General features: G+C 37.1%; 3 protein-coding genes across 5 annotated transcripts in view; 1 reads left to right on the forward strand and 2 right to left on the reverse strand.

The window, feature by feature from the left end:
- The window catches only part of crb (cell polarity complex component crumbs), a 29,086-nt gene extending 9,671 nt beyond the window's left edge, over positions 1-19,415 (reverse strand). For 2 of the 3 annotated variants that reach the window (XM_081990821.1, XM_081990819.1), the window contains exons 1-26: positions 18,917-19,415; positions 11,955-12,310; positions 11,707-11,905; positions 11,534-11,653; positions 9,645-9,814; positions 9,261-9,593; positions 9,034-9,211; positions 8,818-8,979; positions 6,109-6,272; positions 5,932-6,057; positions 5,701-5,872; positions 5,523-5,649; positions 4,837-5,092; positions 4,591-4,776; positions 4,189-4,533; positions 4,011-4,134; positions 3,814-3,954; positions 3,660-3,755; positions 3,378-3,606; positions 3,249-3,322; positions 2,303-2,568; positions 2,080-2,242; positions 1,880-2,030; positions 806-1,209; positions 483-696; positions 246-430 (exon numbers count right to left, since the gene is read on the reverse strand). In XM_081990821.1, coding sequence (XP_081846947.1) covers positions 246-430; positions 483-696; positions 806-1,209; positions 1,880-2,030; positions 2,080-2,242; positions 2,303-2,568; positions 3,249-3,322; positions 3,378-3,606; positions 3,660-3,755; positions 3,814-3,954; positions 4,011-4,134; positions 4,189-4,533; positions 4,591-4,776; positions 4,837-5,092; positions 5,523-5,649; positions 5,701-5,872; positions 5,932-6,057; positions 6,109-6,272; positions 8,818-8,979; positions 9,034-9,211; positions 9,261-9,593; positions 9,645-9,814; positions 11,534-11,653; positions 11,707-11,905; positions 11,955-12,310; positions 18,917-18,962 — 4,987 coding nt within the window. In that variant the 5' untranslated portion in view covers positions 18,963-19,415. Of the gene's footprint in view, positions 1-245; positions 431-482; positions 697-805; positions 1,210-1,879; positions 2,031-2,079; positions 2,243-2,302; positions 2,569-3,248; positions 3,323-3,377; positions 3,607-3,659; positions 3,756-3,813; positions 3,955-4,010; positions 4,135-4,188; positions 4,534-4,590; positions 4,777-4,836; positions 5,093-5,522; positions 5,650-5,700; positions 5,873-5,931; positions 6,058-6,108; positions 6,273-8,817; positions 9,212-9,260; positions 9,594-9,644; positions 9,815-11,533; positions 11,654-11,706; positions 11,906-11,954; positions 12,311-18,916 lie in introns of all 3 variants that reach the window. The other variant, XM_081990820.1, reaches the window with a different exon arrangement.
- ScpX (Sterol carrier protein X-related thiolase) lies at positions 14,151-16,797 on the reverse strand. Its single transcript, XM_081990883.1, has 8 exons — positions 16,586-16,797; positions 16,182-16,391; positions 15,809-16,043; positions 15,546-15,754; positions 15,356-15,489; positions 15,076-15,301; positions 14,675-15,022; positions 14,151-14,622 (listed from the first exon to the last, which is right to left on the reverse strand). The coding sequence occupies exons 2-8, from the start codon at positions 16,368-16,370 to the stop codon at positions 14,335-14,337; spliced, it is 1,629 nt and encodes a 542-aa protein (XP_081847009.1). The 5' UTR covers positions 16,371-16,391; positions 16,586-16,797; the 3' UTR covers positions 14,151-14,334.
- Positions 17,546-18,483, forward strand: LOC145736446 (tubulin polymerization-promoting protein homolog). Its single transcript, XM_081990917.1, has 2 exons — positions 17,546-18,224; positions 18,302-18,483. Exon 1 carries the CDS (start codon positions 17,608-17,610, stop codon positions 18,091-18,093), a length of 486 nt encoding a protein of 161 aa, XP_081847043.1. The 5' UTR covers positions 17,546-17,607; the 3' UTR covers positions 18,094-18,224; positions 18,302-18,483.
- Positions 19,416-19,460: the final 45 nt, after the last annotated feature.

Genomic DNA, 19,460 nt, shown 5'->3' on the forward strand with positions numbered 1-19,460 from the left:
TAAAACCGAACCAATGATGGTATTTTAATATAACATATAAATAACGGGTGTTCAATAATTGTTATGGTCGTAGTTGGCTGTGGTTCTAGCATGAACGTAGGGCCGTTGATAAGTTCGTATATGGTTTGAAATGACAGCTGTCATATAATAATTGTTTGCAACGTTATCTAAGACATACGCTTTTTGTGACAATTGCCATCCATAGGCGACCTGACCATAACAATTATTGAACACCCCTTACGAACCTCTAAAATTCTGTTCTTTGAAATGCAACAATAAAGTGAGCCACTGTCCGTCAAACTTGTCCTTCTTAAATCGGTGAGTTACGACGCCCGAGCCTAAATTCCACTGAATTACCACTTCGTTATGATAGATGAATACGGTGAAATAGTCTGCACGGTTTTTGGCAAACAGTAGAGTGCCCCAAGAACTGTAAAAAATATTTAAGGAACACTTATATCTCGGAGCTGAAACAGTCATACCGTGTCCGGTAGGTTAACTCGATTTCTTCCACTTTAAATTCCTTGCTAGAGTTTTGGGAAATGGTCAAACCGTAGACCAGGGGATCCTGTTTACCGTCAAAAGTAGCGTTAGCGATACATTCAAAACCCGCCTCCAGATTTCGGCATTCCATACCGGCGGGACAACCCTCGATTTGACAAAACTCAAGCTCACTACAATTTTTTCCCTTAAAACCTATTAAAAATTTAAAAAAAGATTATTTACGAAATAAAGAACTGTAAGAAGTTGAGTAAACCCAATAAAAAATTAAAAAGTTGGGTAGACTCGACCCTAAAACGCTCACCTCGAGTGCAGTTGCACCGGTAATCGTTCCAAGTGTTGACGCAAACTCCGTTGTGATTGCACGGATCCGATCTACACAAATCATCAGAAACGACCCCCTCTAACACCAAAGACCTGTCAAAGGAGACGTTACCAAACGGTGGCGGTATGGACAAGTCTATAGCCGAAATGGGAAAGAATTCCACCACCATCACGCTAGAACCGTTACTAATTTGTACGTCCTGTATGATGCCTTTAAAATTGACGTTGCTCAGGGAGGACGTGACGGACGCAGGTGCCGTGGGGGTTGCTAGCTCGAATTTCGATGACGTAGTGTCGGTCGCTTGTCTCACCGGACGTAATTGTGGCTGACCACCCAAGAAGAGCACTTGCGCGTTTAGCACTCCAGTGGCGGAGATGGTTTTCCTGTACAAGTTTGTTGTTACGATATTTAAGTCGATAGATTTATTCCACTCATGGAATTTAGTTTGAGCATAGACTAAATGATAGGTATAGACAAACAGGGGCAATAAAACTGAAAATTAATTTAAGTAAGCAGCCAGAGATGGCACCACTAAACACATATTTCCGATTTTTTGACTGTCATTGACGTTAAAAAAAGAGTCACGCGATAATAAAAATGATATTAAAAATGACATTTTTATCTTACAAATAGATACGTGATTCAGTGGATTTTTTGGTGGTCACGTGACTTTTAAAATAATAATAGAATCTTTATTATCGATACCTCATCGAATCTTGTTTAATTTTCAAAATACGAGTAATTTAACTCAAATTTATTTGAAAAAGTCGAGCTTTAAAAGAAAAAAAAAGTGGATGATGGGAAATACTGCAAAAGTTGGCAACAATGTCTGCAATAACGAACTATATTACTCCTCCATCTCTTAGAGTTTACTTACTTACAACTGAAACAGTTGGTTGGGGCTATAGTGGTGACAATAATCTTGACAAATGGTGAAGGGACCGAAACGTGTTTACATTTTTCAAGAATATTTTTTAAATTACATTTGTCACGAATCATTTCCATAAATTTTGTTTATTGAAATAAGACTGTAAACTTATTAAGTTAACTTACCTAAAATACTCAGTTCCATTGATTTTAACCTGAACTAGGGTAACATTACGAATCACTTCAATCAAATGATTGTAACCGTTATCCAGTTTTACACCAGAAACTGGGTAGGCTTCTGCAGAACCATTAAACTGGATACGCACGAAAAGTTCTCCTACAAAACAAAATTTAACTAATTTCACTGCAATAATACAAAATATTACCGTTTTCCAACTGAGCAGCCACGTAGGTTTCGTCATTGCCATTTTGACTGCCCAACGCCGATCCCAAATAGAATATTTGGCCTTTTCCTTGCCTAGTCTTGATAAACATGGAAATATCCAAAATAGTGCGAATAGCTCGACGAGCAGAATCAAACACATTAACCTGCAACGTAAAAATCACAATTTAAAAAAAAAATTACACTAAAATAAACGAATAACATACGGTGACTAAAGAGTCAGTAATATCCTCATGTCCGAAAGTAGCTGCAGTATAGTTATGCTGGCACGTTAATCCTAAAAATGGTCTAGTGCAGGAACAACTAAAATCCCTCCACTTGTCAGTGCAATGCCCTCCCGAATGACACGGATTCGGTTCACATTGTGGCTTTCTTACACAACCGATTTCGGTATTTTGGAATGTGAGATGTGTTGTGTTCCTTGGTTGTGGTATTACCCATTCTGTGTTGATTTGTATGTCCTCGGCGCAGCCTACAATCCCATCGGATGTAACCAGATTCAATCAAATTGCGCGCCACCTTTTTGCCTTTTTAATTTAAAACCTTGATTGATTTTGTTTAGGCTAATGTTACGCAAAAGAAGAAAAATTACAACTTGAAAGGTTAATATCTCAAGTTCATTTTTAGTTCAGTTTAGTGCAAAACTAGTGTACTTGTATTCTATTATATGAAATTATTTACAAATTTATATATAAAGAATTGGGAAAGATTGAACTAAAAGTGAAAACGGTCAAATTCAATCCAAAGTCTACTCTGACCCCGTTCATTTTAAGCTTTTATGGAGCAAACAGAGTGTGACGTCATTATGACGAAATTTGACAGAACCACAACTTGATCAACTGTCAAATTACGTCACAGTGACGTCGTGTTCGCTCTGGTTGCTCCACAAATGTACACCAAGCTATTTATGTGGCAATTGCCATAAAACTTTGAGAATAGAAGATATTTCCATTCATGTACCAGTTAAGTTAAAAAATAAACAAATTGTGACAACTGACAATTAAAAATATCGTGTTTAGAGACAACTACTGTGAACAAAAAAGTTTTGCCTGTCAGCTAAACATTCACCTATAGGAAATAAGTGACGTCAGACGCAAAAGAGGGGTTATGAGGGTGGCGCACAGTTTACGTTACCATACTAACAGAACTAACCTACTAAAAACGGTTGTCCTCTGGTTAACTTCCGTAAATTCGAAGGAATACCACCAATATAAGTAACTGGAAAGCTGAAATGAAGGTAGTAACAACAGAATGTATGGAACTACATACAATTTGTCTCACCTTGTGGAAGACACATTGTAGTTCTCATTAAAAGTGATCGGATATATGGTTTGTTCCTCGTTGGCGCCCAAAACCAAATGGGTAGAATTGATGGCCACAAACACTTTTTGCCAGTTGCTGTCGTTTAAATTTGAACCAATAAAAACGCCTTCCCATTTGTTTAACAAGCTGGACTGAAGATTGAGACGCCCTCTGGCTAGTTCCAGGATGTAGTACGTTAAACCTTTGCCTGCGATTGGTGGGAATTAAAAAACTGGCGATGCTGCTAAAAACCAATATTACCTAAAGCTAAAAGTCCATCTCCTAGAGTTGTTTTAAATCTAAACTGTATATCGTAGCCCTCGTCTCTGCTATTGTTAACTGTTACCAGAGAATGGCCTGAATGGAATAAACACGGTAAATAACTTTAGTGATTTTGTTGGTGTGTGTATATTACCAGAAAACGACATTGTGGTAGTATTCTGACAGGTATGACCGTGAAAACCATTAGGACAGGAACAGTTAAACTTATGTTCAACTTCGTTGACCAGATAAGGACGGCAAATACCGTTGTTTTCGCAGGGTTCATTCGCACATCCTGTACAAACAAAGCCAAATCAAACAGGGAGTCTAGTACGGTAAGACATTATTTACCAACAAGCCGTACTGAACAATTCTTGCCCCCAAACTCCGGTTCGCACATGCACAAGTAATTAGCTACACGATCTACGCAAGTACCGCGTACACAAGGTTCGTATTTTTTGCATTCGTCAATGTCCTGAATAATTATTTTTTTTTTAATAGAGAAATGTTGGATTTAATTTCTGGTTACCTCTTCGCAGTGGATTCCTTCATAACCGTCCTCACATTCGCACACATAACCTCCAATTTTATCGTTACAAGTACCGTACTGGCACGGATTTGATTCACACTCGTTTATGTTAATTTCGCAGTTTTCTCCAGTTACACCCTCAACGCATACGCACTCATACCCTTCAGCATCATTGTAGGAAAAGGGTTTACGAAACGACTCAGGTATTGGATCGATCCCCATTCTGGACAAAACTTCCGGACTGTATAAAGTAAAATTCGATTTTTCCAGACAAAGTCCGTCATATTTGCACGGACTACTCTCGCACTCGTTTATGTCGGACTCGCAGTTTTTGCCCGCGTATCCCTACAATTTTACAGATTTATTCCCTTACTGAATTAAATAACAGTAATTATGTCCCACCCTGTAGCAAACACACTCGTAATCTTTGACTTTATCGATGCATTCAGCACCGTTCATACAAGGAAAACCAATACAGTCGTCTATGTTAATTTCACAGTAAAGGCCTTCGTAGCCCGTGTTCGTACAGTTGCAGCTGTATTCGTTTAGACCGTCGATACAGGCAGCCCCATTTTGGCAGGGATTGGACTGAAAAATTGTTAATTTTCTGCCGTTGTATTTAGAAGGATAATTAAAAAAAAACAATACCTCGCAGTCATCAATATTAATACTGCACGTTTTCCCTGTTAAACCCGGCGGACAAATGCAAACAAAATCGTTGATTTGGTCTCGACAGGTGGCGCCCCCCATGCAAGGATTGGACGCGCACTCGTCAATTTCCTGACTGCAATTCCTCCCTTCGTATCCAGGTTGACAGACGCAAGTGTAGTTATTAACCCAATCGACGCAAGTGGCTCCGTTTTGACACGGTTGCGGTAGGCACTCGTCTATATCAACTTCACATCTGTAAATATTATTGAAAATGTTTGAAGAAGCGTGTTATGTATGTCAGAATGATTGGTTTTAGTAGTTTACTATAATTGAATAGAAAGAACAAACGTTTCCGTTTCTTGTCATTTATCTATAAGTACAGTGTACATTTGATTATAAGAACTGCGAAAAATTGAACCAAAAATGAAAACTGTGTGAAAAATTCAATCGAAAGTCTACTCTGATCCCGTTCATTTTAACCTTTTATGGAGCAAACAGAGTGTGACGTCATTATGACGAAATTTGACAGAACCACAACTTGGTCAACTGTCAAGTTACGTCACAGTGATGTCGCGTTCGCTCTGTTTGCTCCACAAATCTATACCAAGCAAAATTCAAGGTGATCAAAACAACTATTTTAGACGTTTACATTATTTTGGAGAAAAATATACTACTTGTGTTACCTTAAGCCTGTAAATCCAGGTTCACAGTAACACTTAAAACTCCCTAAAGTGTTGACGCATAAACCAGTGGTACAGATTTTGGTGTTGGGAATGTTGCACTCATCAATATCCACATCGCAGTAGGGCCCTAAAGACCATAATTAGTAAAATATTAAATTACTTAAATCGGAAAACTGACCGGTAAAGCCGGGTTTACACTTGCAAGCCCACTCGTTATTAACCAAGTCCACTACGCAAGTACCGTTAACGCACGGATCTTTCGAACATGGGTCAATGTCCACGCTACAATCGTCCCCGGTATATCCTAAAGGACATCGGCACTCGTAATCGTTAATTAAGTCGTAACAAACCTAGTAAAAAAAACGAAATTGTAGGTTATGTTTAACTTGTTAGAAAATGCCCAACTCACTTGTCCTCCAGGACATGAAATTCCCTTGCAATCGTCTTTGTTTGTTTCGCATTTGGAACCTTCGAAACCAGGCAAACAGCGACAAGTAAAGTCGTGTTTGTTGACCGGAATACATGTAGCGTTATTCTAAAAATAATTGTCACACTGGATATTGCTTAAACTGTATTAGGCAGATACCTGACAGGGTAGTAGTTCACAAACGTCGTACGGTTTTTCGCATACAACCCCCATCCAATCTTCCGTACAATTACAATAGAAAGAGTTGATTCTGTCAATGCAAACACCACCGTTACGACAAGGGTTCGGTTGGCAGTCGTCCACGTTAACTTGACAGTAGCTCCCTAAAATGACAGCTGGCATTAACGCAAATCCACCAAACCGATAGAAACAAAACTGGCGGCCAATCACGACGCAAAACAAATCAAAATACACTAATACACACACAAAGCAAGCAAAAAGCACCCAAACCGACTCTAACCTGTCAAACCCTGTTCGGCGAGCCGACACCTCGGTAGTAAAACACGTGGTCCATCCTCTCGCACTAGTGCAGTAAAAACCACGCAGCTGTGAAAGAGTGAAATCGATAAAACTACCAATTACTGTTAGTGTATAGCGTGCTAAGAGTACTACTTCTGAAACATATGGAAGTCATCTAGCAGTAGCTACTGCTAGCTTTTTGTTTACGTTAAGAACAATGGAAACTTTAGTAAATTTGTGCATTTAACCCCTCTAAGTGTGTTGTTGACAAAAAGTCCAAGGAAAGCATGCCAATGTTATTTTTATTGTGGTTTAAAGGACAGTTTAAACAATTAGTATTATTAGTATTAAGTATGTGAGATCAATAATATGCTTTAAAGTGACAATAGTGAAAATTAAACAAAATTACGATGACGTCACAGCTGGAAATATTGACAAGGTTGACAAAGTGCAGCAACTTAAACTTATGTCACGAGACACTAAAAACTTCTAACCGTTTTTTTAAAATGGCCAAAAGTTTCTAGAATTATTCTGTTAAGACCTCTAAATAGTACTGAAAACCTACTAAAACCAGCCAGAGGCCTCTACAAGTGTCCTAGACATTCAGAAAATGTTTTAAAATTTCTAGAAGCTTTTACAAGTGTCCTAAACCTTCAAAGAATGTTTTAAAGCTTCCAGAAGCCTCTACAAGTGTCCTAAATCTTCAAGAAATCTTTTAAAGCTGCTAGAAGCTTCTGTAAGTTTCCTAAACATTCAGAAAATGTTTTAAAATTGCCAGAAGCCTCTACAAGTGTCCTAAAGCTTTAAAAAATGTCTTAAAGCTGCCAGAAGCCTCTACAAATATCCTTAAGCTTTAAAGAATGTTTTAAAGCTGCCAGAAGCCTCTACAAGTGTCCTAAAGCTTTAAAAAATGTCTTAAAGCTGCCAGAAGCCTCTACAAATATCCTTAAGCTTTAAAGAATGTTTTAAAGCTGCCAGAAGCCTCTACAAGTGTCCTAAAGTTTTAAAGAATGTTTTAATGCTGCTAGAAGCCTCTGCAACTGTCATAAACTTTCAAAGAATGTCTTAAAGCTTCCAGAAGCCTCTGCAAGTGTCCTAATCTTTCAAAGAATGTTTTAAAGCTGTCAGAAGCCTCTACAAGTGTCCTAAATCTTCAAGAAATCTTTTAAAGCTGCTAGAAGCTTCTGTAAGTGTCCTAAACATTCAGAAAATGCTTTAAAATTGCCAGAAGCCTCTACAAGTGTCATAAACCTTCAAAAAATGTCTTAAAGCTGCCAGAAGCCTTTACAAATATCCTAAAGCTTTAAAGAATGTTTTAAAGCTGCCAGAAGCCTCTACAAGTGTCCTAAAGTTTTAAAGAATGTTTTAATGCAGCTAGAAGCCTTTACAAGTGTCCTAATCTTTCAAAGAATATTTTAAGGCTTCCAGAAGCCTCTACAAGTGTCCTAAACCTACAAGAAATCTTTTAAAGCTGCTAGAAGCTTCTACAGTGTGACCCATTTAGAATGGAAACACCCCTATAAAATTTTAGGTTATTAACCGATTTCAATGATTTTTTTTTTGAAATAATTAGGAATGAAATGTCTATTACGGGAGAAAATTTTAAATATTTATTTCAGTTTTCAGGTCATATTACGATACTTTTTCTTGATAGAAAATGGAGAATTTTTATTAGCGATTTTTTTATTGAAATATCTATAGTGCTTTCAAATAGCTGTGACCAAAATTTCATGAAAATCCATTCATTAATAACAAAGTTATGACAAATTAAAATTCAAAAATCCTCTAAGCTAACGGTCACAAAAGAACACCCTGCATCAACTGTTGCCATAGAAATGGTGTTACTATTTATTTGTTTATTATTACTTATTAATAAATTAATTTCTAAAAAAAAAAAATCAAAAAAAAAAAAATCAAAAAAAAAAAATTAAAAAAAAATTTGGTCACAGCTATTTGAAAGCACTATAGATCCAGTGGCGTAGTAATTTTTTCAATAAAAAAATCGCTAATAAAAATTCTCCATTTTCTATCAAGAAAAAGTCTCGTAATATGACCTGAAAACTGAAATAAATATTTAAAATTTTCTCCCATAATAGACATTTCATACCTAATTATTTCAAAAAAAAAATCATTGAAATCGGTTAATAACCTAAAATTTTATAGGGGTGTTTCCATTCTAAATGGGTCACACTGTATAAGTGTCCTAAACCTTTAAATAATGTTTTAGTAAGGCCTGTTTTTTTAAAATTTGTCAGAAGTTGTGACGTCATACCAATAATTTTGTTTGAATGTCGATCTAGACTTTGTTATTGAATTAAATATTAATTACGCCGAAGTTTAATAACTAAAATAGAGTGTATACCGAGGGCCTAAGTGTTAATCCCGTGACCGTATTAGTGCAAAACTTACCGGAAAAACCTGGAGTACAGGAACAGTTGATGTTGCCATTGACGATATTACACAAACCCCCATTTTTGCATGGATTGTTCGCGCACAAAGACATCGATTTGCAGTTAGGGTATTCGCCAGCAAATTCGGGTTTACACACGCAACCGGCCCCATTTATTGGATCTAAATTTATTCGTGTTAAGTGGGTGTATATTGAAAAAGTGGTGGACAGCTTGCCTTGAAAACATTCGGCCATTCTGCCGCAATTTACCATGTCGCAGTGACGTTGTTGACGATTTTCCACCTCGCAATTTTCGCCAAAGTACCCAGGTAAACATTTGCATTCGTATCCGGTCGATTTACTGACGCACACCCCGTTATTGAAGCAAGGCTGAGAGGCGCACTCGTTGATGTTCTACAAATCCAACGTTATCAAGAGTGCTTCGAATAAAGAATTAGCGTACATTTTGACAGTTTTTCCCACCGAAATTGGCAGGACACTGGCACAAATAGGAGCCGTAAGTATCAAAACAAATGCCACCATTCAAACAGGGACTAGTCAAGCACTCGTTGACGTTAATTTCACACAGTCGTCCCGTGTAACCGGTACGGCTGCAGTCGCAATTAAAGTTGTTCAATTCGTCGGTGCAAATCCCACCGTTTAAGCAAGGTTTGTTGGCGCATTCATCGATATCTAATTCGCAGTGGGAGCCACTGAAACCAGGCTTGCAACTGCACTGGACTGTTTCAGTTTCAAAGTTAACGTCACACAAACCCCCATTCAAACACGGATTAATCTGAAATACTGCTTGTTTAACTTAATTCAAATAGCAGCAAGTTGGTACAACCTTGCAAAGTGGATGGGTTAGCAGTTCAATTTCGCAGTTTCTCCCGCTAAAACCGGGCTGACACACGCAAGTAGTGTCCCCCATTGGATCACTGATGCAAGTAGCCCCATTGCGACAGTATGGGGTTCTTCGGTCACAAGGATTTCCTAAATCAATTTCGCAGTTTTTTCCTGAGAAAAAATAAATGATTGACATTATTAGTTCAACATAATGTAATGATGTTTTTATTATACTTAACAGAAAATACTACATTTTCAACTGTTTATAAATACAGTAAATATGACATTTTCGGAACAGCGCACGGAAATTTTTTCTCGATCCCTCTTTCCGTGCGCTTAATAATAAACATAGATATCCATGATACTAGATATCCTATGGCAACCCGAAGAAAAAAAAGAAACGAGTAATGTGTCTATAGCAACGATTTATTTATTAATGACAAATTTTATTTTCTGTCAGTGAAAATTAAGTATTTATGTATTTATTACATTTTGCAAAAATGAATTCAGATTGTGAAGAAAATCGGGATATTCCCGAAAATATCTTACAACGAGCGGCAGAAGTGAGTGCAGATTTATTACCAGTGAAATCCAGGTTGAGATATGAACAAGAATATAACAGTTTTACCGAATGGCGGACTCAGAAACGAATCAAAATTGTGAGTGACGATATTCTTTTAGTATATTTTTAGTATTTTTTTCTCCACTTTATGGAGTCGATTCTCTATGTTAAAGAGTTGTTTGGCAATAAAAGAAAATACTCACCATCAATATCCAAAAACGATTGCTTTTTTGAAACGACAAGCTGTAGGATATATACCAAAGAAATCCAAGATTCTTACAGCAGAACAAGTAACCAAATTGTTATGTGAAGCTTCAGATGGAGAATATCTACTAGTAAAAGTAATTTTAGTGTTTGGCATCTTCGGTGCATGCCGCAGAGATGATTTAATACGTTTGAGTTTAGATGATGTGGAAGAAAATGGGCGTTTCCTTGTCGTGTTCTTACGAGATGGAAAACCTCACAGGTCAAGAAGTTTTACCATTACCAATGAAAATTGCAAATTCGATCCCTGTACAATTTACCGTAAATACGCAGATCTCCGCCCTAAACATATGAAGAGTAGAAGATTATTTGTTGCATACCGAAACCAAAGATGTTACGGTCAACATGTTGGGTGCCATACTATCAGTGGTATTCCAAAACTTGTTGCAAAATACCTAAAACTAAAAAATCCCGAAGAATATACCGGACATGGGCTAAGGCGCTCTTCGGCAACCATGTTGGTGGAAAACGGCGGTGATTTGCTCACTTTGAAAAGACACGGAGGATGGCTTTCTTCCAATGTAGCAGAAGGATATATAGAAGAGTCCATACAAAGAAAAATTGAAGTATCACGGAAGTTGTTTAGCCCTTGTAACTTGGAAACTACAACATCTGTAACAGTCAATCAAGAGAACCAAAGCACACACGAACACTCCGCTTCAACATCTTTAGCAGAGTCTTTAGTTCAACAAAAAGAAATGCAAAAGGGATTGAGCTTCAACAATAATACGAATTGTACAATAAATATTACTATTAATAATAACGGTTCTGTCCAAAATTAATTTTCTTAGAATTACCTACTTGTATTTTTTTTGTTAATTTGAGTTGTATGTACTTACATTTTTACTGTTTTAAAAATAAAAATAAATATTCCCGATTTTCTTAATAATTTTTTGCGATATTTTTTGTTTATGTTGATTTCAGGTACCTAAGTATAATAAAAAATATCGTTCATTACTCGTCCAGAAATGGATTTTCCGTTCTTGCATGACTTCCCAATTTGTCACGCGCGCACGGAAAAATCCTCATTTCTGTACTGGTAATGAAATATACTATTACTGTACCTGTGTATCTTGGCAAACAAGAACATGTATAGGTGTTGTGGGTGTTTATGCAAGTTCCGTGACGCATACACGGTTCAGTCAAACAAAAGTCAATGTTGCTGATTCTCTCTGACGGTGTACCTAAGACACAATAAAATTTGTTTCTTTTTCCCATTATTATGCAATAAACTTACAACTATCCGAAGGAATGGGACACCTCTCAAACACCACGTTGTGGTTCTTATAAATGAGACGAGAGTCGAATACAACCGCAGGTCCTTCGAGGAGGCAACCATTAAAGTTTTTCCCCACGAGCAAAACGGAAGGCACTGAATCGTCGTACAACTTGCTGCTCGTCAACAACGGAGTGTTGTAACTAGAGTTTGCTAGAACCTAAACAACAAATTGCTCACCATCCCAATTAAATTGAGTCAAGACAAACCTCAACCTCCCCGTCGACATTCAACGTTAAATTCCCCATGGAATACTGCAAAAACACCGTATGCCACTGGTTATTCAAAAAGTTTCCGAAAATAATCTCTTCATAGGGGATACCGTCCACTTTAGCCTTAAAGATTACCCCCTTTTTGTTCACTATAACCTCGATGGACTCTTCGTTTTGTTGCTGCGACAGCAGACTTCCACCGAAACACGTTTTGAAACTCAACCCGACCGGCATCTTCAGGGAAATGGTGTTTTGCAGCCGCAGATACGATGAACCGTTGAAGTAGGCTTCCGGTTGATTGCTCGGACTGGGCGATATTTCGTTCACCGAATGACATTTTGATATGTACAATCCTGAAAATAATTGTAAAAAAATAGTAGAAAAGTGTGTCAATCACGTGGTTTAGAGCATTGATTTGCAATACAGGGTGGTTGTAAGTTTTAAATGTCAATAATTTACCATTTGATAGCCCATCTAAAAATATGTTTACATGCATTTTGTCATTTTCGCAAAAAATGCTTCCTAAGAAAGATACAGTCCCCCCCCAAATTTCAGTTTAAAAAAGCGTTAGACTGTGGGAGCAATTTGGATCAAATTTGGAACAAGCACTTAGGAAATTAATAATCAATATGTGATGTTAATGACTTTTGTCAAAATTGTTGCTTGGATAGGTTTTCATTTTCCTTCCTTATTGTCTACGTTACTGCACATTTTTCAAAAATGACACTTTTTTTAAAATTTCTTGTTCAAAATTGTGTAAAATTCTGATAAGAGATAATTGACTTATTAGGTACGTCTGCATAAATTATTTATACCTCTGGACTTTGCTCAAAGGGTTGATTGTTCCAAATTTGATCAGTTTTCACTTTCAACGGTCTGAAATTATGACAAATACATATAACATACTGTCACATATGTCAACTGATTTTTTGAAGGAAAACCACTACTATTTTTATAAAATAAAATTTTCCTATTTTTGACTACCCGGGTATCCCTCTTTTTTGGGTTTTAAAACGTAATAACTCTACTAGAATTAGTAATAATAATTTTTAATCAAAATTTTACAGGAAATACCTATTTCTTTAAATTGAACAAGGAAATTAAAAAACTGTAATTTTTGGTAAATATCCAGTCATCGTAGAAAATAGAGTAGGAAAATGAACACCATCCCCCCTGATCTACGCCACTTAACAAGTTTGACAAATGTCATTCACGTCACATAATGAGCATTCATTTCATCAGTACAAAATTGCTCCAATGGGCTGACATTAGTTTATGGGGGGGGGGCAACCCATTCCTGACCTAACATTATAAATAATATGACACTGTCACTTCATATTTATGAAACCTGTGCTAAATTCCTAACCAAAATATGCCAAAATCAACGGAGAAATTACAGCTGGAATGCCCCAAACTGTTTTCACAACTGATCGCCAGAGGGAGTATCTCTCTTATCTTGAAACGCCAATAGCAAAAAAACGATTTTTTAAACTAAATTTTGGAAGAGTGTGTCTTCCTTTGAAAGTGTTTTTCAGCAAAATGACATGTCAACTTATTTTTTGATGGACTGTCGGATAGTGGATTATTTACATTTAAAACTGGACCACCCTGTATAGTTCTCTCTTCTTATCATGAGACCTATGTGAATCTACTCTATCCATGGAATTTTGACATGACCGTGTATGACTGGTCAATTATACAGGTGTGGTAAATCCAAAAGCGACCATAGAAAAACCGTGTAACGGACAGAGAAACGTCCTAGGTAATTGCATGCGCGGGAGAAAGACAGAAAACGAAAAAAATATCAAGTAGGCCATATTTTTAGCGCGTAACCGTATTTAAACGCGTAGCGTTGCCAAACGCCGTAAGAATTCAATACCCTCGACAAACTTACTTACGGCGTTTGGCAACAGCGCGCTAAAAATATGGCCTACTTGATATTTTTTTCGTTTTCTGTCTTTCTCCCGCGCATGCAATTACCTACGTTTCTCTGTCCGTTACACGGTTTACCTATGGTCGCTTTTGGATTCACCACACCTGTATAATTATTAACAATAAATTTGCCGTCACAATAAAGCCAGATGATAAGCAATTTTGGTTCTTATTTCATACATTTTCTCAAAATTGGATTATTTAATAATTAAGAACATGGTTGGCAACACTGGCAATATATTAGGCAATAAAAAGTCATAATTTTTAATAAAAACTATTATGTATATTTACAACACATCCCAAAGTACCTTTTAATCGCCTTTTATCAAAAATAAAAATATACGTAACAAACAATTTTAATTCACATAAAACAGTATAAATGCAACAACAAGTAAACAAATTGATATAAAATACTGTAAACCCATAGCCAATTTCTAGTGTGAATTTATAGTTTTGATTTGAGATGTTTGGCCCTCAAAGCCTCAATTTTACTGGCCGCCGTTTTCTGCAGCTCCATGAGTTTTAAAGCCAACCCTATATTTCCCTTAATTTTGATTTTTCCTTGAAAGAACGCTTTCTGAGGCTCTATGGCGCCCGTGAGCAGTTCAATTATATCAGAGTCCTTCACTGTAAATATGACTTCCGGCTTATCCTTGCCGTTAAACTCGATTTTTCCCTTTCCAGATTTGGTGTTTATAATCCACAATCCTTCCTCACCATTGTCTTTTTGGACCTACAAGAAATTAATTATTTGCGAAAATCGGACTTTTAAACAGGCAAACCACCTTTAAACCGTAAATAGCTCGGTGTCTGCTAACCAAACCATCCTCATCCTCCAACATGGCTTGCTGTAAAATATCCAAAAATGGAGTGGCTAGGAAGCCATCTTCCTCACTATTTGTTGACGTTTTAGATGGGACAGTCCTTTGTTGGAGCTCAGGAAAACCGAGTTGGTACAAAGCAACAACCACAGCCCCACCCAAACCTATATTATGTTGTAAGGCCAGTTTGACATTAGGCACTTGTCTTGGCCCGGCCTCTCCACGCAATTGCCAAGTCAGTTCGGCGCATTGCGCAAGCCCAGTAGCCCCTAAAGGATGCCCTTTTGATATTAACCCCCCCGAAGGGTTAACCTAAAAAATTGTCTTCTAGCAAACACTCAACAACACTAAAAAACTACACATACAACGTATTTTCCCCCATAAGTGTTGTCCCCGCGATCAATTAGTTCCCTAGCTTTACCTGGAGGGCAAAGCCCCAGGGCTTCATAAGTAATCAGTTCATTAGCAGAAAAACAATCGTGCAACTCTATCACTTGCACGTCAGTGGGTCGTTTTCCAGTTTTCTGGTATAGGCGATCGGCAGCCAATTTAACCATATCATAACCGACAATTTTCATGCAACTTCTATCCCTAAAAATGCGTAGTAAGTAAAAAAAATTCAACGAGGTTTGAGAGAAAGTTTACTGGAATGTGGAGGCTAAGTCGGTAGCCATTTCCATTCCTAAAATCTCCACCGCCTTGGACTCTAAACCGTGATTTTTAACAAAGTCTTCTGAAGCTATAATAACAGCGGCAGCACCGTCGCTAGTAGGGCAACACTACAATGTTGTCACGTTTATTAAACTTTGTTAAGGTGGTCAAAACACTTTCCCACCTGTAGTTTAGTTAAAGGACCATGCACTTTAGGAGACTTTTGTATCTGTTCCAAAGTATACTCGTCCCTGAATTGTGAGTTAGGATTGTTGACTGAATGTTTATGGTTCTTCCAAGCAATTTTGGCAAAATGTTCCGGTTTCGTGCCGTACTTTTTCATATGCTCAATGCCGGCGTTGCCAAACATTTGCGCAGCCATTGGTGATGCCTCTATAATGACAACAATTAAAACCAATTTATTAGCAACAGCACTTTGATTGGTACCAATCTCAGCGAGTTCCGACATGACTCCAACATGTTTCTCTAACGGATTCGCTCTGTCCATAAATACAGAGCCTAAACTGCCTCTTTGCATTTTTTCAAAACCAACAGCCAAAGCGCATTGTGCTTTGCCGCATTCCACCATTTCTTTTGCTAGCAACAAGGCTGTAGAACCAGTTGAACAATTGTTGTTTACATTGAATATGGGTATTCCAGTCATGCCTACTTCATAAATTGCCTAAAAACAAAATGCAGTGTCACATGACAATTGTCAAGTTTACAGTTCTGATTTTAATAATCACTTATGGGTAATTAACTAGTAATTTGCTGATAGGTTCAAAAGTTGCATTAAAACTTGTTATAATTATCTGCTCACCCTTTGACCACTGGTAGAATCGCCGTAAACAAACCCAGCGGTTGCCAATTCTACTTCCTCGATTTTAACATTACCGTCCCGGAGGGCTCCTAAAATCGCCTCTTTGGCCCAATCCGGATAATCACCGGGTTTACTACCCGGTTTATCGAACTTGGTCATTGCAACACCAACCACAAACACTCGAACCATTTTGCAATCTATAGGCTGATCCTGCAACATGGCAACATTGCATTTAACACTTTACTGTGAAAAAACACATTTTAAAAATAACATAAACTAATTCCTATTGAATACAAATAATTTAAGACATTTTTTAACCTAATACGTGGTACATAACTAATCTGTGTGGTGATTAAGTAGAAAGTAGGTTATGTATAGAATTGAAAATAATTCTTTTCACTTACCTGTTATTCCAAAGAACCTTTCCTAGCAAAGTAATCAAATTTACTTGTAATAACGTTAATACGGAGCAGAAACACCACAAAACACGTAAATTACACAAAATCTAAAGAAAATTGTTGATTGTTGACCCTCGCACCATCGATGTGCCGTGACGTCACGCATAGAAAGCAGCGTTGCGCGGTTCTCCAAATAATGCCGCCTCTTTATCACTTACTGCAATATCCGTACGGACCAAACAGATATTAATTACACTGGCATTGCAGTACATTAACGACCCTTTTCTATGTTTAACCAAACCTTTTTTTAGTTAAAAAAAAACGTAATGAGTTTATGTCTGGCAACGTTGCTAACCGGTTTTCCTGGCGTTGCCAGGATCCTGCAACAACGTTGCCAATGTGACTGAAGTGACCGTTAAACTCAGTAAAGTATAAAAATACAATGATATTATACTTAATATTAAACTCATAATGAGGTTAATAACCTGCGGAAATTATTGTTCAAAACGTGTTATTTCATAACTTTAACCGTTTTGTTAGGATTATGAAATTACACAAGGTACAAAAAAAAAATCATAAACGCGCAAGAATAGTCATAATGTTTTCTTAGAATGCGTTAACTTTCTCTTGGTCATGCATACATGAATAACTACAATAATTAAGCAAAAGGAGAGGCAATTACACGATTATGATGGTGAAGTCCAGGCGTACAGTGCTTAGGTAAACTACAACACTGTTCCTTTTGACCAATCACGTGTAGGTTTAGGTTGGGCCTCTTTTTCATCCGAATTGAAAAAAATAATATTAAATCAAACTAACCTACAATGATCTTGAAATGACTAGTTCAACTATTGGGATCACCATTCTACATTAAGTGGAAAAATTTAAATTGTGGCAACGCTGCTTGTCAACACTGTCGGTCAGCTGTCATTTTTATGTCAGTAATAATTTAAAGTCAAGGCTAGGCTAGATTTCTGAAAATCTGTCAACTGTCACTCATCTACAAAATTCCAGTTGCATTCCACAAAATGGCGCAAACAATCAAATTAGACCAACAATTCATCAATTTTTCCAAATTTGGTGACACGAAATCGGACGGCAAAACCATCACTTTGACGCAAATCGACAAATGGTTCAAACAGGCCCAAGTGTTTGATAAAAAACTGACGCAAACCGACACGGGAATCACGTTCAACAAGTTCAAATCAAAAACCATCAACTATGCCAATTTTGTCACCTTCCTAGAGGACTTGGCGGGTCAGAAAAAAATGGAGGTGGAGGATATAAAGAGGAAATTAATGGAATGTGGTCCACCAGGAACTAACAAAGCTACCGCTGTTGTTAATACTGGAGCCGTGGACCGATTAACTGACACTTCCAAATATACAGGAGCGCACAAGGAACGGTTTGATGCTAGCGGTAAAGGAAAAGGGAAAGAAGGCAGAGAAGATTTGGTTGACGACTCTGGTTATGTTGGCGGCTATAAGAATAAAGACACCTATGATTCCAAATGACTCACATTTTCCTGTTAAAAGTAATTAACACGATTTAATTAAAAAATAGCAGTTGCAGTGAAGTGACACTTGAATATCTGAAGAGTCCTGGAACTACTTATGGAAATTAGCAGGCTGATTAATTTAATAAGGTTAGTTAAATAGCAAAATTATTTATTAGCTCCAGTCAGTTTTCTATCTCAATGTGAAGAAAATTACTTTCTATTAGGTATTCTACCGGCTTAGGTCAGGTGCCTGCTTTAAAATGAGTCACCCAATTGACACGGTCTGGAAGACAAAGCCCAGAAACGGCCTGTGAACGGAAATAGGGTTTCGGTTCAAATGCATGTTTAAAGAATAGTCAAGACACCTGTAAAGATCTAGTTGAAATAATAAATCTATTTATGCAAATTATCTGATTATTTATCAACACAGTGTTGATGTAGTTGTGTAAGAGTCCCAAATAACATTTTTTCAACACAAGTTCAACCCCATTCTACTTTTGTTTGTGGGGTTATGTCATGTCCTTGGTTGACAACAAAGTTATTTCCCAATCTAGTTGCAGTGTAAAATACAGAAATTCCATATATTCATGATTCAATTAATGACTACTTAGGTGCTATTGCAGTTGTGATCAAAAAAAGCTAGTTAACCAACACTCAAGGTTTCAAACATAATATACAGTTGTTCCTATACAAGGTCTCTTTTTGCATTATTATCAGCCATTTAAATTCAATATTAGCAAAAACATTATTAAAGTACTCAAACCTTGGTAAAGCCCTAAGAATAGAGTTTAACCTCTATTCCTCAAAATTAACAATCATTCATAAATAAAACCACTTACCCAGCAAATAAAGCAGGGTGTACAGTGACAAAGTGTGGCCCCTCATTCCGTCCAAGTTGGGCTGAAAGTAATCAACACTTTTCTACACAAAGCATAACTTTAAATGATCTTTAATAGTGTCCAGTGACCGCTAATTAGTTTGTAATTTTTATTGTTTAGGACACCTGTTCATAAAAAAGGTAAATCAAAATTGACAAAACTGGAGAAATAAAAACAATGGGCGGCTGGCATTGACCGATGACAGTTGACCGAAGAAATGTCTTATGTTTAAGACAGCAGTCACCGCCAATTGATATTTGACAGCTGGAGGACACGCCTAACGCGTTTCTAACTCGCAAGCAAGGTTTTTACCTGTTTATTTCTCTACTATAATGCATGTTCTATTTAATTTGTTAATTCGAATGGCACTTGAGCCCCAACAGCACGAAACTGTGAAAGGATTGAACGTACCCAGCCAAAAGACAACGTCAAACCATAACCTATAAACATTGTCTTTTCTTATATATTTTTCAAATTATTATCAATTTTGCTTTTGTCGTTGTTT

Source organism: Ips typographus, linkage group LG12, assembly GCF_016097725.1.
Source record: "Ips typographus isolate SLU linkage group LG12, UJ_Ityp_2.0, whole genome shotgun sequence".
NCBI classification, from domain to species: domain Eukaryota; kingdom Metazoa; phylum Arthropoda; class Insecta; order Coleoptera; family Curculionidae; genus Ips; species Ips typographus.